At 40.7% G+C, this 18,085-nt stretch overlaps 1 protein-coding gene across 5 annotated transcripts in view; it reads left to right on the top strand.

The window, feature by feature from the left end:
* DAB1 (DAB adaptor protein 1) overlaps positions 1–18,085 on the top strand; it is a 128,294-nt gene that overhangs the window by 22,786 nt on the left and 87,423 nt on the right. For 4 of the 5 annotated variants that reach the window (XM_085231315.1, XM_085231316.1, XM_085231318.1 and 1 more), the window contains one exon: positions 12,881–13,080. In XM_085231315.1, the coding sequence (XP_085087441.1) occupies positions 13,014–13,080 (67 nt within the window). In that variant the 5' untranslated portion in view covers positions 12,881–13,013. Of the gene's footprint in view, positions 1–7,682; positions 7,771–12,880; positions 13,081–18,085 lie in introns of those variants that run through there. The other variant, XM_085231317.1, reaches the window with a different exon arrangement.

Genomic DNA, 18,085 nt, shown 5'->3' with positions numbered 1-18,085 from the left:
TGGGAGGCCCTGTGGAAAGTTAGATAGAACAGTGTGCTGCTTTGGTGAAACAACAGATAAACCTGCTTAAAAATTTTAAAGGCATTTCTCCTTTTTCTTTTCACATCTTCTCCCTCCAACAGCCTTTTATTTTTTGTTTTCTTCTTTCTTTTTGGAGGAGATCACCTGCAGAGTTTTATTTTCAGGTGCTGAGCGAGCTCTCAGCTCAAGTTGTTCCCTAAGGATTTTAGTAAAGTGACCACCGAATTTCCCAACAGAGCCCCTGATGGTAAATTGAAAAGAACCAAGTCTGCAAATTAGCATTTACGTGCCATCCATTCTTATGTGGGCGACGCAAGTTGTGTAGACAAAAGCAATATTTTCAGTTAATGAACCTCACCATAAGCACTGTTCACATTTAACATATTTACAGGGGGTAGCATCCAGTCAAAAATTCCCATTAATTCTTTTTGCATGAATTTTGCGTGCATGAGTGCATACATTTATGTGTGCATCTGTATATATCTGTAAACTATTAGAGCCACGCAGTGTTAAAGCATATATAGTAACTCAGAAGGAAGCACTGAAGAAGTTTCATTATGCATGCAAATATATTCAGCAGAAAACTTAAAATAACTATTTAATGGGGAGAAAAAGAAAAATTATACTGTTTGACATGAGGAATCTATTTTGAACTGTAGTGTATGCACAGTCTGTTTTCTGCCCTTCCTTTCTCGAAATTGTTGCCTGAAATATTATGGTGGAACGCAAAGGCTGTGCTTTAATCTTCATTTGCCTTTTTGCTGAATACTGCCAGGGTAGTTTTAAATAGAGAGTAAAATTGGAAGTTGGCAATATTTAGCACTGAATTCCTATAGAAATGGCAGTCAGGATATGACTTTGGAGTAATAAGTAGAATTAGATGAAATCACACATCTTAATGATGATTTTAAAATAATTTCACGAACACGTAAATGACATTTCTGCCTTAATTTGGTTATATATGGGCAGCAGGGGGAAGGTTTGTAATAGTCCTATAGATACAAAGCTGTGAATGAACTTCTTCAATCTGTTTACCCAAATGTTCTTTAATGGATAAGAGTAGAAAGAAATTAGCTGGGAGTTAATTATTGAGCTCTAAACAGAGTTGTTCTTCAAATAATGCTCTGAAAGCTCTGAACTGCCTTGTGTTTTAGTGCTGAATGGATGGGCAACGGGTTACTTTCTGCCATAAAACTGTGGGTCTCTGCTGGGGCCCTCAAGGTTCGCGTGTTCACAGAATCACTCAACTGTAGGAGTATGTAGAATTATAGAGTCGTTAGAGTTGAAAGGGACTCTTATAGGCTGTCTGGTCCCACTCCCTGCAATGAATAGGGACACCCCCAGCTCCATCAGGTGCTCAGGGCTCCATTCAGCCTGACCTTGAGTGTCTCCAGGGATGGGGCACCCACCAGCTCTCTGGGCAACCTGTGCCAGCACCTCATCACCCTTATTGTAAATAACTTCTTCCCTTATAACCAATTTAAATCAAAAGGGTTAGAGAGGACCTCTAGATTGTCTAGTCCAATCCTTTCAAATATCCTTTCAAAGTCATTAATCTGATGAAAATATCATGGGGGAAAACAACCTACAATTATCCAAAACACAGGTGGATACGCTTTCCTGTTCCTGGCTGTGTTTGCAGGTGTTCTTAACTTATCTTCTTGAGCCTTTTATCATCATCTCGGACAAAGTTAAGAGATTTTGAGCTATCCTCCTTACACGCAACTAAACTGGCTTGGAATTTGGGGTTTTGGAGTTTGGGACCAGCACTGTGCTGCTCTGCTGTCTTGGCATTGCTGCCTGTGCAGACCAACTCAGCAGTGTGTGGTTTGTGGAGAGGAGCTGAGAAAGCAAGACAGAAAGTTTTCTTGGCTGAATATCAGATCCCCTAATGAAAGTCTTTGGCTCAAAGATGTACCACTGTGTTTTTGTGTTTTAGTTTATTTAGTTTATTCAGCTGTTTATAATAACAGAAATTCTTTGAGCGCTCAGGGCCTCAGGACTGTTTTGTTTTGTTGGTTTTGTTTTTAATACTTTTTGATACTGCTGAGATACAAAGAGACCAGAAAGTCACAGCTAGAGCTGGATGTCCTCTTTTCTTTCCTATCCTTTTCTTCCAGAGTCTTGTTGAGAGATCCTCACCTCTGCTAAATACTTACCATGTATTGCTAAGTAACTTGCAGAGGGAAGTGCTGAAAGAATGCAGCTTGCAAGCCAAGTTTAAGAGGCACTGCAATATGGTTGTGGTACACCCACACGTCCTCTTTTTACTCTATGTTATAATACACATACATAAAGTGTAAATTACCATTGCATAGTCACATGCATCAGTGAAGAAATGCTGAAATTAATGTTGTTGATTGCAGAGTTGTGAGTGAGTGGTGGTGCAATCATGTGGTAACTTTTCTTTCCGCTTTGTGCAAAGGAACTGATCTATGCTTGGGATAAATCAGAACTGCATGGGAAAGGCAGCCACTGTCTGCAGGAAACTCTGTTGCATCCTGAGCGAAGTGGGAGGAGGAAGATATGATCTTTACGACAAGGAGGAATGGTTTTAAACTGAGACTGGAGAGGTGTAGGTTAGATATTAGGAAGAAGTTTTTCCCACAGAGGGTGGTGAGGCACTGGAACAGATTGCCCAAGGAGGCTGTGGATGCCCCATCCCTGCAGGCATTCAAGGCCAGGCTGGATGTGGCTCTGGGCAGCCTGGGCTGCTGGTTGGTCACCCTGCACATAGCATGGAGTTGGGACTGGATGATCATTGTGGTCCCTTTCAACCCAGGCTATTGTAGGATTGTATGATCTCATGCCTGAGGGCAGCAGAGTGTGGTGTTGGAGATTGAACTGTATGAGTGCATCTGCTATGCGGCATGAGAGATTGCAGCTCCAGTAGATACACTTTGATTTTGTCTTTGGCTTTATTACAAGGCACTAGACTGTTATTATTGTGGGTGTAGTGATTAATCTTTTTTTTTTTTTTTTTTTTTTTTTAAATTAAAGAATACGATGCATCATGGGCCTTTTAAAATCCAAGTAGGATGAAGAATTCACTGCAGATGATACTGTGGAAAAGCTTTGCAAGAGAAGAGCAATCAAGTAGGGGTAATTAGAGTTACTGTTTAAATATGCAGAATGGAAAAAGCGTATCTGGAAAAGCAGAGTGAAGTTTATAACAGCGGAAGACTAATGTAAGAATGATTTGTAAGCAATAAAATTACATCTCCCTGACTTTGTGAGTACAAAATAATAAGCATTATGGAATAATAGAAGCTGTAATAGGTTATAAACTTAGTGATATGTGATTTTACCATTAGATTTTACCTGAAGGGAATAGATTGTCTTAACGCTGATTGTAGCCGAGCTAAGTAAGAATTACAGGTATTTAGGATGTGTGCAGTAAGGGAGGAGAATGATTGCTCAGATAATCTGCTAGCGGCTAATTCAGAATAATGATGTGAAGCTGGACTTTGCTCACTGGTTTAACATCTTCCTTCTGTTCAGCCTGAGTGTTTGAAAGACTTTGGAGGGTGGAGATGTGAGTCCTACTGCTTGGTTTGGTGAAGAATGGAAGAATATACCCTTAAGCACAAACCTTCCTTGGGTGGTGGGTAGGATGGCCTTCAAGTTCTTCATCATCTCTAATTTCTGCAATGCTGTCACTACTGTCATTAATTAACCTCAGTTGGTGGTGCAAGCATTGCACATCTTCCAAAACTGCCATTGTTACTACCTGCTATTGAGTTGTGGAAGCAGAAAGAAACCAAAGCAAACTTTCACGTGAGTAGAGGTGCTTAACCCAAAGGTCCTGGCCAACTTCCAGGTGAAGTAATTAACTTCTACCTTCTTGAATTCCCTCCTCTTTTAATTGAATTAGATATTCTTCACCTTTTGGCTTTAAGCTCAGTTGCTAAAACAGCAAAGTTTTTCACTGCAGCAATCTTTATTTCATATTAAATTATATTATCCCTCTAGACTGTTTTAATTGTACCAGGTGTTTCAGGAAAGCAGTACACAAGGTCAGCCAAAATCTCACCTGCTTTTAATTGATTTTCTTTGCTGTGCTGAAAGGCACTCATTTGCTGGCACTCCTGATTGCTCTCTCGCCTTACAGGGCTTGTAGAGGCTGTGTAATCAAAGAGGGTTTAAAATTGTAGATTTCCACTGCATCCAGGAAGCCCTCTCTTTGCCTGCTTGTGACATCCATCTCCTGTGTGTTGTTGGTGAGCTCCAGGGCATCACTAGGAGGTTAGGCTTCATGTGTGCTCAGGTGCTCTGCTGGTCACTGAGGATGCTTCCTGCACTGCAGAAACAACTTGTAAACAAGGGGATCTGTGCTGCCTCTCCCCTGATTACAGCTTAGTTTGTAGTGTGCCAGGAACTTCTGTTCAGGCACTGGAGCCTAAATAATTGATTTCTTACCGTGTGCCATTGCACTGCATTTTGAAACCCAGGCTCTGTGGTTGATGTGTGCTGTAATTCTGCAGTGATTTTAATTAATGAGTGCAGATATCCTAAAGATGTATGAAATATAAGAGTGAATACATGGTTTAATTCCGAGAAGTTAATATGTGGACGATACAAATCTTTGATATGGATAAAATTCAGATTAGTTCACTTAACGGTTCACCTGGCCCTAATGATACCTAAATTTAGAACTTGCAAGCACCACTGCCTGTAATCAGAATATGTTTTACCCTGCATAAAATAGAATTACTTCAGTCAATTCGCATTAGCCAAGTCTGAATTTTGTGTCTGTTTGGATTTAGTTGCTCTCTGCTGATGACAGAGCTCTGTTTGGCTTTTTGTTTGACCTGGGCATGTGCATCTTTCTTAGTCCTATCAATCTTACGTTGTTCAGTGTACTCCAGATACTGAAAATCCAAGGTTCGTGGACCTTTATTAGGCTATAAAGTGCATTTCTTGTACCTCTAACATTTACTTCTGGGCATTAGGATTTTTTTTTTTTCCCCAAATGATAGCCTGGTACAGGATTTTGTTGGAGCTTCCTACTCTAACCTCTCTGAAAATTCTTGAAAGAAGAGAAGTAAAGCACAAGAAGATACGCAAGTATGTCTTTGTGGAAAAGTCCTGAAAAGAAGTAGTGTAATGAACAGATCTGAGTCTTTTTTCTTCTCCCAGCTGAAGAGTACATACCTTGCAAGCAATTGCACAGAAATCTTTTTAAAAAGGAGAATCCCACACATGCTATGGCCAATAAATGTGCTTTCTGCAGCAGCCTATCCCCTTTCTCTGTATTAATTCCACAGGATCTCAATGAACTGACATAAAGCTTTTATATCATGGGCTTGATTCTGTTGATACGCAAAGAGGGAGGGTAAAAACAGCATCCTGTCTTCCATCCTTCTGGATTAAGCATGATGACAGCTGCACAACGATGCAGACCACAGAAGAGGGACAGGGACAGGCAGCATGGAGAAGGAAGGATGCAAGAAGTGGATTCTTGGAAATTGTTTTCTTTCTATTGACTTAGTGCATCTCCTTGTATTTCAGTTCAGGCTTGCTGTCTGCCAGAGGAATTCCTTGAATTCATTTGCGCCATCCCTTACTATGGAATACAACACAGTAGTGTCTGCACTATACGAGACCAGTTCATGTTAGATAAAGGCATAGGTTTGCTGTTGCTCCAGCTTGGCTTTTTTCCTTTCTTTTTTTTTTTCTTTTTAGCTAATCTATTTTTCATGTGTCTTATGCTTTTTTTTTTCCTTGAATTGAGAAGAATGCATTCAATTTACCAGTAAGAGATGCATGGGTTTTGCACTGCATACTTGTTTTCTTGATGATGTATTAAGCAATGGATCCTGAAAAGCTGCTGGCGTGAAGGTTTGCAGTTTTACACCAGTGATTTTTACTGTGTTTTATGGATAGCCCTTAAATGCCTTGCAGGTCAACTGTTTTTGAAATGGATAAAAGTGTGCTAATTCCTTCAAGGTAAATCAGAAGGATTATGACATCTAGGAAGAAGAAACTGCCAGACGGTTCATGAGCAATAGAACCAGGGCTGACCCAATAGCATCTCTAAAGCTTCCAACAGAATTGCCTGAGGAGGCTGCCAAGAAGCCAGATGCTGCTGCTGGAAAAATACCTTCTGTAGCTTGGCATTTGTCCTGTAATTGCTTCCAAGAGAGAGTAAACTATAGCATGACAATGGAAGGTGAATGGCTCCTCTCTGCATGCGACTTGGGTAATTTTTAAAAATGTTTAAAAAATAAGCATGATACTCAAGTAGGTGTAGTTTACTCATCTAGCTACTTAACTCCCCCAGCTGAATAATAGCAAGAACATCTCTCATTTTTTAATATTTTCTTTTCCTTTTTTTTTTTCTTCCCCTGACATTTTAGCCTGGCAGTGGTTGATATTTCTTTTCAGTAATTCCTTTGGCAGGATCTCTAAATGATCACTTAGGCTTTGATTCTTCCAGTGTGTGATGTGGCCGTGCAGGCCACATACGTGAAATCATCGGGTTAGGGTTTTGTATTTTGTTCTATTTTTGTTCATTTGTATATTTTCCAGCAGTGAAACTTCTCCATTAAAACCTAGTAGCCGTCCTCAAGTACATTGGTCTGGAATTGCCTGTTGCCCACCTTAGCTGTCAAATGGAATTATCTTTGTGAACAACCCTGCTGGTATGAGGGCTTGAGCGTTTATATGGGATTGTCAAAAGTATTTCTGTAACTAAGGCTCATTTACTGGGATATTTATGATCCTGCTATCTTACAGTTGTTGAACATCAGCGTAACACCAATTTTTTGCCTGGATGTGCAAATTCATGCTCGCGGTCCCAGAAAGCTTTTTGCTTTTTCCCCTTTTCTCTGCAAGTGAACTTTGGTAGAAGTCTGGTCACTAGACCTGGTGTAATAAATCAGAAGTCCATTTATAGCGAGGTGAAGTCCTTTGATTAGTTTTCCTCTTACTTAACTGTCAGGGACAAGGGCTGAGTGCTGACAAATGGCAGTGAGGAAAGATTCTGGCAGAGGAGTTTTTGTTGCTGACAGAAAGGAAGTTTGCTTTACTGTGGTGTCATGTCAGGAAGCATTCAGGAAATTGAAGAACACGATGTATAGGTTAACTTATGGGACTGAGCAAATGTAAAAGGAACCTGGAAGAGTTGGTGTGAATTCATGTCCTCTAGGAGGGCCAGTGCAAAGCATTGCTTCAAGATCTGCTTTAGAGTTCAAAGTATAGCTTGACTTAGACCTTTGTTGTGTTATGTTTTTTTTTAAATGAACGAGGAGTTGGGTCCCGGTTTGGTATTCCTTGCAATAGTAAGAAAGTGATCTTGAAATTAAAAGAGAAAGCTAAATTAAGATATTCCTGTAAAGGACAGGAGATGAGTAAGCTGCCTTCAACTTACCGTGCAACTTTAAATCCTGCTGAGCTGTCCAGGATGTAAGGCATTTAATTCCGTAACCTTTTCTTCCAATTAGAAGCACGGATTCTGATTGCAAGGAATTTGCATTTAAATATAAAATGTGGTGTCTGTGACATTGCCGTTACCTTCTCCCTGGTGATGTTCCTGACTGCATACTTCCCAGCTTCCTTCGGTGTGATGATTGCACCACTGTGCTTTAGTAATCATTTAACAGCTCTAATTACAGAATACTGTGATCCCAACTGTGTACTTTGTCCTTTTTCCGTTCTCAGTCTTCACTCTGTTTCTTTGGTGTCGAGAGGATCACAAAAGAGCCGTTCTCCTGCTTTGCAAAAATAAACTCCAAAGACCCTGCTTTGGTAATGTACAGATTTGCATTTTCACGTTGCTTTAGAGCTAATGGCAGAATGGTTTAGACCAATAGGGGTTGGTTGGTTTGATGTCGTTTACATCAGTCACGCCAGCATAACTTCACTGACACTAATGCAGATCCACCAGTAGAAAATTGGTGTAACTCCAACTCCATTAAAACCCATGGAGTTACGCCAATAGAAATCAAATGCAATGCTATCGATTTTGTGCTGGTGTGGCTTTATGGGCTGTAATAGAGGCAAGGCAGCTTTCTGGTGGTGGAGGTCAGAATGCAGCCAGGCTATGCCTGGATGGTGTCTGAGCACTTACGAGCTTGGGTTCTTGCTTGCTCTTACCCAGTGTTATCAGAAATTCTTTATTTTCTCTGCTTCAGGGTCAACAAAGGAGTATGTGCGCAGAGGAAAGTCTGAATGAGGGGACAGCTGTTAGCAAACCCCATGGAAGGGGTGGTAGGTGCTGTGTCCTAGAGCTGAAGTTAGTGCTGGGCTGTTGGAAAGTCAGGCTGAGAGCAACTTTCAGTTTGAAAGTGCTGAAAGAAAAAGTACCAATATTTTTTTCTTGGTTTTCTTGGTGCAAATCTCTTTGGTGCCTTTTCTCTTTGCATCTTTAAAAGTATCTGAATATCCTTCCTTGGAGAAATGGTGAACTGACATTGTGTAGTTTGTTACGAGCACCAAAGTTTGAAAGCGTATCTCTCAAACTCTCTTACAGAAGTCTCTTTTGCTTTGCACTTATTTTCAAGAATGCTATCTGTGATATAAAATAGAAACTGTTATATTCGATGGAACTCCTAGTAATTTGCCATTCAAAATGTTTATGAAATCAGTTCATTCGTGTGAACAGTGTCTATTTCATCCAGTCAGCATTTTCTAAGAGAAGGAAATTTGCAGCACTTCTGGTGAATAAGCTGTGAAGTGAAGTGCGGTATTTGCCACTACAAGGAGTGATTTCCAGGAGGAATTTCAGTAATTATTCCTGCTGTCATTGGAATACTAATAAACATTTCACTTTGGAAATATGCTGTAGGTCACTTTTTTGGCAAGATGCTGTTCTTGTTGTAAATCAGTGGTGCTGCTCTCACCATCTGAGGAGTGCATAGCATGCCTGGAAGATGCCCTAGAGACAGAGTAATGAGGCATTGTAAACCACAAAGAGCATAATAAACTGATATGGGCCACACTTGCCAGAAGGTTATTTTGAAAACAGGGGTTTGAAGAACTGGAGATTTGAGGAACTCATCTTGTTGGGGGGGGAAACCCAAGGATGGAAAACCTCCTGCAGCAGCGCAGAGCTGGTATGGTGTGCCGTCCGTGGGCAGGTCTCCATGTGAGGCTCTGTGCTCAGATGCTGAGCCTTTGAGTAACAGTTCTGTCCCTGGATAGCAGTGCTTCACACTTCAGCTGTTTTCAGTTTCCAAGAGTCTTTTAAAAATAATTTCGTTACTTATATTTTGCCCTTTCAGTATTTCAACTTTTGCTTTACACTTGCAAAGTATGTGCGTTCATATTCCTTTCCAGGTGATTATAGGGATGCTTTAGAGGAAAGGAAAGGAATTTCAAAGCTGCAGGCGTCTGAAAGAGCTGAGGATGGCAGTAGGATTTCTGTCAAACCCTGTGTGGGAGGTGCCAACCTCTCGTGAAGGACCTGCTGGATCCCACTCTGGGGCCATGGAGAACCTAAATACCTAGAGAATGCCAGGGCTTAGTTACAAAACCTACCTAAGGCTGCTTTTCCTTTACATAAGCAGATTGAAGCTGCTTTTAGGAGGGGGAAATTCTGAAGTTTTGAAGCCCTGAAGCCAGAGGGAAGCATTCAGATCATGCTATGTGACCTCTTGTCCCTTGGGCCGGGGGAAGCCTAACCCAAAGGCTCTCTGGGAGCTCAGTGGAGCGTGGCCAAGAAGACAAAGAATTGTGCAGAAATTGTGGTTTTACACACACACACACACAGCTGAGGAATGGGAGGTTCAACCTGTGCTAATCCTGACTGCAAAGGGAATCCACAGAAGTATTTCTTCACTGAGGCTTTAGGTCTTACGTTGGCATAGGAGTAATACAGAATGAAGGCTTAAGACTTCTCTTGGAATTAAAAGCCAGTTAATTCCAAAATGCGCCGATTGTGTTCCTGCTGTATCCACTTAATAAGGGAATAGAGAATGTCAGTATTTTGTTAAAACGAAGAGCTTGGAATCCTCTTTAGGAAAAGCTGAGGCATGCACATAGCATTGTAGTAGCTGGAACAGGAGCGAGGCACACAAGAAGATCATTAAGGGTGACTACATTTAAGATTAGAGCTTTTTAATATTATTGTTATTATTATTAAAAATGCTGCTAACAAAATTTTGCCTTCAGAACAGGGAAATGTGGCAGAGCTGCCCGAAGCTTGTGGCATCTCGTTGCTAGAACACATGCTGCAGTACTCGCCACAGTTGGGAGGCTGTAGTATTTAACAGCAGTGACCTAGATTGGAGGAGACAATAAAAGCTGTTGCGATGAGGAGCAGATTGACTGCCGTTCTCATCTGGGTAATAAACAACTGAAATATGGACAGGGTATGGAAGTTTACTAACGTAGCTTACATAAAGGCCTATACTTTGGGAGGAATTGTCGCTGTAGCAAATTCAGTTTGAACTGTAGCTTGATCTGACAGATGTTTATGTGTTCCTGTTACAAAGATGTCTATTGCTTTATTCAAGGATCTCTGAGCCCGGGAGAGTATGACCTGATTAGGTTTTAAAGTAAATCAATATGTGAACCTGTCCAAAAATAGACACACATTTATTTTTTAAAATATTACTCAGTGGGAGAGCCTCGAGGGGGTATAGCTTTTCTGGAGAGTTTCAAATGAGATAGCACTCATACGTTGTTGTCTTAAAATATTCAGTGCCGTTCAGATATTATTGCTCCAGCTATTCTGTTGATAGCAGCTGACAAGAGGAGATGAAATTCTTGGTGCTTTGTACCGAAACACAGCCTCTAAGACTCTGAAACTTGCTTAACTCTTGACCCTGTGGGTAGTTTGTATTTCTTTTAAATTTTTTCTTTCTTCTGATTTTATTATAAAGGGACCTATTAGAAATATTTTCCTTTTGTCAGGCGGTTCCTCTTAGTGCTTCGTGCCAGCTAACCTTTAGGAAAACATAAAACCCAAACTCCAGAAAAATAAACTGTCAATCCAGCTGTGACTTGAGAGATGCTTTAAGTAAGTGCCACTGAGCTGGAAAGGCTGATGCATCCCTACTGTGCTGTAAAGCTGAAATGGGGTTGTGCAGGGGGAGGGGATGGGGATGTGGGCAGCAGGGGACATCTGTTCTCTCCCTGTTTGCTGGGGGATTGCAAGGATTGGTGCAGAGCTGGCTCCTGCAGAGGGGTCTCACAACCCCCTGCCTGGGGACTCATTGCCTTCCTCCATTTCTCCTCGGTCAACCTTCACTTGCATTTCCATTTCTGCTGTTTTCTTAACTAACAACACCAACAATAAATGTTTTTAGTTTATTAAAGCACTCTGAGAAGGTGTATATAGCAAGCACTCCAGCTTAGATTTGTATGTTGATTGGTTTTTTTCTTCCTCCTTTTTGCTCTTCTGTACTTCCTCAGACTCCACAGAGGAGAAATGCGGAATTTTGTATTTCGAAATCAGTTCAGCAGATTTGGAAAAGCTATCTCTGAATATTCTATAACAGGCATACAGATTTGAAGAGCTTATTAAAGAAAACCCCTGACACACTTCAGCTATATTAAATCACTTCACATAGTGCGTGGCAATGTAATGTTACTGAAGCATTTTAAAATGTGAAAAGAGGCTGGATTTGAAAGTACGAGTGGCTTCATGGCCCTTGCTGTGGAAAGTGATTTAAACTGTCCAAGTTATTTCAATTTTTAAGTGCATTACTTCCTTAAATTACTGAGAAGTGCCATTAGCAAATGTATTTAACTGCCGTTAATCTCTGGCCAGCTAACCAGCCGATATGCTGGGTTAATTTCTTTATTAAATGCTTATTTAATAACCGGGCACCTGTTCAGACAGTGCAGATGGACTTCACTGTAATTGCACTAATAATGGAGAATGTTTTCTCCAAAAGAAGGACAAGATGAAGTGTTCAATGAGGGAGCATCGTGAGAAATGGCTTTGGAACAGTGTGGTCTGCCCTGAGCAGGCTAACAGAGCAGGCAGCTCGTTGTTCTGAGCAGGAAGAGCTGGAGCAATGCTTTAGTCTTCACTGAGTTGTTTAACCCTTGCTTATTGCTTGCTGATGCAGCCTAAGCTTCCCCAGCACAAATCTGCAGTCACTGCTGGGGCTTCACGACCAAAGCATTTCTGCATCTCATCAACACTAAACATAGCTTTCCCCAAATGCTACCATTTCGCCCCTTGTAAGTAGTCCTATTGCATTTAAATAGTGTGTAAATTGTAATTTGAATTAACTGTCTTTTCAAAGATGCGTATTTACAGATAGGTATTTGAAGGAATAAGTGCTAGGAGAGTGTAAGGAATTTCAAGTTTGCTAAACAGAGGCAGATTCTTTCATATCTGAAACATGCACATTATCAGAAGCAAGATGTATTGTGTGTTCAGTACGACAGATGTGTACGTTTTTCATTTGACTTTGTTCAAGTAATAGAATGGAAGTATTGAAAGAGCATTTGAGGAGTACAGATGTGAGTTTAATATCTGGCAAGATGTTTTCACCTTGTAATTGCGGCGTTTAAGAATTGAGATGCAGAATTTGTTGCTGTTGGTGACATTGCCATTTACTTCCCGGAATGTAATCCTTGGCCTCCAGCTGCTGACTGGGAAGGATGGAGCTTTGTGTACCTCAGGTGTTATCTCTCACCCTTGGAGACATCTCCAACAGCTGTAAATGCCCATGTTTAATCATTTACTAATGCAGACTGTGGAATCAGGCATTCTCTGTCTGTAGATAGAGAATTTCTAGGTTGGAAAAGGCAACTGAGGTCATCAAGTCCAACCATCAACCCATCGTCATCATGCTTACTAACCATGTCCCTCAGTAAGCTTGCAATGCCTTTTTTATTATTACTATTATTCATGTTTTAAACTCAGAAAATGACTGTTACTTTTTGTTTCCTTTAACAGCACTCGAAGGGTCTGAATGAGATGAACTGTTTGGGTTATAGTATCTGAAAGGCTCAATTATTCTCTTGGAGACATATTCTAAATGAGCCTGACCGAGATACTGGATCTGTGTGAAGAGGACTAAGGATATAGGATGTCAACTGAGACAGAACTTCAAGTGGCTGTTAAAACCAGCACAAAGAAAGACTCCAAAAAGAAAGGTAGTGTCTGGTTTCTCTTTATCCTTATGTATCTCCTACCACCTTTTATGCATCTATGTTCTTCTGTTGTCTATGCACTCCATGGAAGTAAAAGTTGTTAAGTCGAGTGGAAGTCTTGCCTGGTCTGAGAACATAAAATGCCAGTGAATCAAATCCTATATTGCTAAAATATGTTTAAATTGTAAGAAGGAAATTCTGTGTTACCCTCCACTACTTTTTACTTCACTTGCAATTGTTTCACAAATGGAAACATGGCTAAAAAAATTACTTTTAGCAAACGATAGCTGTTTTTCTTTGTTGATAAATACATTTTCTTCTAAAGTCTTTGTTTCTACTTCGTTTTGAACTAACCAGAGCTTAAATGGGCTTTTTGTTGCTGAAGTTTCAGTCTTGCTGACATTCTGTGAAGTTACAGAAAACTCAGTAGCAGTCTATAGGGAGATCAGTCCAGTAAAGGAAATAGAAACAAGGAGAAGAAAGACCCAGAGAATTAAGGAGAAGATACGAATAAACGTGTGGCTGGGTGATTTCAGATTTATAACATAAATTTATATTAGATTCTAGGGCACTTATTTGGACTGATAAGCATGAGATGTGTGTTTGTATGAGCTCCTGAATAGGAGTTCTGTAAGACTTTGGTGGAGATTTTTATTCTTATATTTCTTATATTTCTGTTGGTGTTTTTATTGCTCTTCTTTTTTAAATACCACTGAACTTGGAAACCAAGGCCTTGGATTCCAGTGGCAATTTATGTTGTTTATTGTAGCTGTTCTTTATTTTTAACCTACAATGACGTTGAGATTGAAGCTGAATTTAATGTGCATTACTAAAGCTTAAAGGAAAAGTAGTAAAACAGCAAAACCAATTCAATAATCAAAAACAGTTTTCATACTTGAGATAAAAAGATTGAAACCTGTGTGTATTGCAAATTAAAATCATGCTAGGTATCTGATAAATAACTTGTTTGACTTCTGGGCAGCTATACCATTTACTGTGGTGATTCTGCCAAGCTGGTGGAGTCCTTTGTGATTGGGATATCAGAGATCTTGATATTAGACTATTGTAAAAGCCACAGCAATGGAGTGGTTTAAAGATGTTCTTCAGTGGATGGCTTAGGGTCCTTATTGCTGTAGGCCTCAACTCACATGGAAGAAGTGGTTCATTTGAGATAAAAAGAAGCTGTAGTTTAGGAAGACATAAATAGGGGAACTTTGATGTAGACGGGAATGTGATCTGAGGGAGAAGCTCATCAAGGCAAGTAGAGAAAGTAAAGCTGATAAATTTGAAAATATCAGTTTTTTATGATACAGATAACGTCTTTTTGATGTGGGTCTCCTACGTTATTTCTTCTGCTGGAGGGTGAAAGTTTAGCAAAGAGCAAACAGCTGTTATAGCAACTCGATGTTTGTTAATAAAATATTCAATATCTGTCTTCTAAATCATTTTCATAGATCATAATAACAGAATGCTGTGCACAAAATCTGATTCTAGCCCTCACATGGAAAACCTGAGAATTACCTTTGCTGCTGAGGAAAAGCACAAAATACATTCTGTGGCAGCAATCAGAGCTCCCTGCTGCATGCAGAAGTGTCTAGAAGGGACAGTTTGCAGCAGTGCATCACCAGAAATGATCACGCTCAGTGCTGTGGGCACGTCTGCTCACATCCAGCCCTCTGGAAGCCTCGCTGTACGTGGAGTGCTTCGGACAGATGAGGTGTTCAGTTCTGACAGCGTTTGCTGTTCCAATCGCATGCAGTGAAAAGTCAAAAGAAACTTGGTATGTTCATTTGTTTGTTGCTGGGTTGTGTGTGTTTGTGTATAGTTCAACAAATGAGCTCTCTGTAAAGTGTGAATGATGGATGTGTGGCAAGCAGGAGGCTTCTTTCCCGAGTTCATTACTGCAAGCAGCAGCAGGTAGCAAGCACTGGCATGAGGTTTCTTGTGTCTCTCATCAGTGACTTTGATTATTCAACAGAGCTGAGTACTCCCAAGAAATTGCTCTCTGCTTTATAAACAGAAGTTTCAGCTCTGATGTATTTTCAGTGGATCAGGTTTTGTACTTCTGCAAGAGCCGTACAGCTAATTCTGTTCAACAGGTGGGAGGGAGGATCTTCCTACCCTTCATTTCTGCCTATCTGGAGGTTCTCCTGCCAGCTGCAGTAACAGCACTGCACTGAGACAGAGCAGTGAGTTTCATAAGAGTTTCCTTGTGGAATGACTCCTACAGGTGTATCCTGTGCTGAAGATCTGTGCTGCAGATGGGGCGTGTGGCACTAATGCTCCTGCATGGATATGGATTTTATGGGATCTTACTTTCAGAACAAAGGTCTCTTTCTGGAGTTATATGCAAAGCAATTCTCTTACAAGTGATTATTTAAAACATTTCTCATTTGACGTGATGTTTTTTACAGCCATAGGTCTTAAAATCCTTCCTGCAAGTCTCTGGTCTTTCTGTTATCATCAGAGCTGGTTTGTAAGGCAGTTTTCTGCTCTATTAGTAAGAGAATTCCTAGAGTTAGGACAAAAACTGACATGCGAAATCATCTCGGAAGCTGCTCTTTAAGTAAAATCCAGCTGTAAAACTCCAGTGTTCTATAGAGAAGTTCAATACTAACAGATAACATCAAACTGTAATTTTTCAATCATAGTATTATCACCATGGGTAATCTTAAAAATAGGTTGTTGAAAGCCAAGTCCTTATTTTGCCTTATATTGACCTGACTGATGAATAAATGCTCCAGAATTTGATGGGCACTGGCAAAGATAGTTGCTCGTGTTCTCAGCACACAGCAGGAATTTAACTGACTGGAAGGTGTTGCTTTTTGCTCCGTGTATTGTCAAGGTGTTGAGCAGCTGGGGACCCATGTTTTGCTGTGACCTGCACAGCCCTCCTTCCTACACTTCACTCCATCTTATGAGCTTACAGTGCACTCGATGTTATTAGAGGAGATTATATTGCTGCCAACCCCAACCTCCAGCACTAATCTTCGTGCCACTCTCGCCTGATATCTGCTGGTAGCTGTGTTGTAACCACGGCTTTTAAGAACTTGGTCAAATTCTAAAAGGCGTCCTGAAGAGGTTTTATGCTGCTCTGTGAAATGAAATCATGCAAAATCCTCAGGAGATTTAGAAAGCTCTGGTCTCGGACTTTCTTGGTGATTCCTTTTGGTGTGTGATCTTTGCCAGAAATCATGGATTCTTTAAGAAGAATAACAAATAACATTCTAGTTAGTTTGTTTTTTGTTTATGCCATCTGGTTCATTGAGTGGGTGAGTAAATATCACGTGTTTGAAGCATTCCTGTTGGGAAAAAAGAAGTCCTTATTAGCCAGAGCATTTAGATACATAAAACATGGTTATATTGTAGTACATGAGGGGGTAAAGGCCATTTTATAAACATGTACAGATTAATGAATCAAATTGAAAACAAATTGCCTTAAGCCTATTGGAATTAAAATTGATTTAGAAGCTTCTTCAGGGGAAACGTGATGCATTGATGGTGAATCCACACTGATGACTACAATACGCGATCTGCTCGCAGAAAATTAGACAGGAAAGCTAAAGAGGAAGGTTTGTAAGGGAGCATGCCAGGCTGCCAAATTTGAACTCAGTCTATTTCTGCTTGTGGCAAGCCAGGAAACTTTTCTAGGCATTTGGTTTCGTGCTGTTGCACTCGGATTCTGTAATTGTTCTATTGGAAGCTTAAGAATGTATTTATTTCTTTCTTTGCAAAGTCAACTCTTACTGCAGTCTCTGTATGGACTCTTTAGCAAGACTTGAGGCAGTACTGAAAATGGCAAGGTCTTCTGAAAATAGAAGCAGATAAGTCAGGCCTCTTGACAACCACTGTAGCAATCTTTGATGCTAAGGATCCCCGTGGGCAAAATTCCCTTATTTAATAGGTTTCTACTGCAGTGCACTGGAAGCACGTGTCATCTGGCAGCAGATTCCAAAGAGGTATGCTGCCAAGTTGGGGATTGCCTTCACCAGCCAGTAAGACGTGCAGGCTGGAGGGGCTGGGATGCAGTGCAGCTCTGCTGGAGCTCCTTACAGCCATCACATTGTACTGAATGAATATACAGGTTCCGCAGCTGTGCTTGAGGAGGGAAGGAGTGAGTGGGCTTTACTCAATGCACTTCCCAATGCCAGGTAAGGAATGACCCTGCTTGCCCTGCCAGTAACAGGGGATGCTTCCTGCAGTGCTCTCTTGGAGCTGGAAGATGTGAGTTTGATCCTATTGAAATCAGGGTTGCAAAAGGGCATAAGCATCCTGCTTTAGTGTGTGACTACTAATTAGAAGGGAGTGCAGGGGCTTCAGGACCACTCCCGTGTGTCAGATCAGGCTGCTGGCTAATCACATCCATTTCACAGATCCTTTAAACTCTAATGAGGGACTGAAGTCTATCTAGCCATCTGAAGGAAACCCTTTACATCCCCAGAAGCAAAACTGTAGTCATACTAAGATCAAACAGGACATTCCTACTTAGTTTAGAAGCCTCTGGGGATAAGGAGCCCTTAAACAAGGTTATGTTCTGTCTTTATCAGTTTTGATCATAGGTGTCTATTGCAGCCCAAGTCTTCCTTGGGGTTTCTTAGACCTCATTTGAATCTTGTCTTTAGCCTAATCACTATGAAATTTGAAGTTTCTGGTTGACATGAAAGTTACATTTTTGCCATACCTAGAAATCTTGACGCAGTCTTTGCAGGTTTGTTTCGAGACTGACACTTTGCTTTTCATCAATAAGCTTTATGAACGAGGGCAGTCGATTCATTTTATTTCTTTATTTTCCTGCATTGCAATCAACTAACAACAATTAAAGCATCGTCACTGTAATGAGGCGTTCCCAGCTGTCAGACTGTTTTGAGTTCATTTATTGTTCCGATCACATAGCGAAGATTCATGGAATCCAGCAAAATTCAAACTTGATATGAAGAGTAATGAAAGAGGAGCACAGTCAGGAGCTCATTTCATCGACGGGGAGTGGATTTGCTTTGTTTCCTCGCAG

This window comes from Meleagris gallopavo, chromosome 10 (assembly GCF_905368555.1).
Source record: "Meleagris gallopavo chromosome 10, MGAL_WU_HG_1.1, whole genome shotgun sequence".
Classification (NCBI taxonomy): domain Eukaryota; kingdom Metazoa; phylum Chordata; class Aves; order Galliformes; family Phasianidae; genus Meleagris; species Meleagris gallopavo.
Note: the sequence above shows the minus strand (reverse complement) of the source record. Positions and strands in the feature narration are given on the sequence as shown.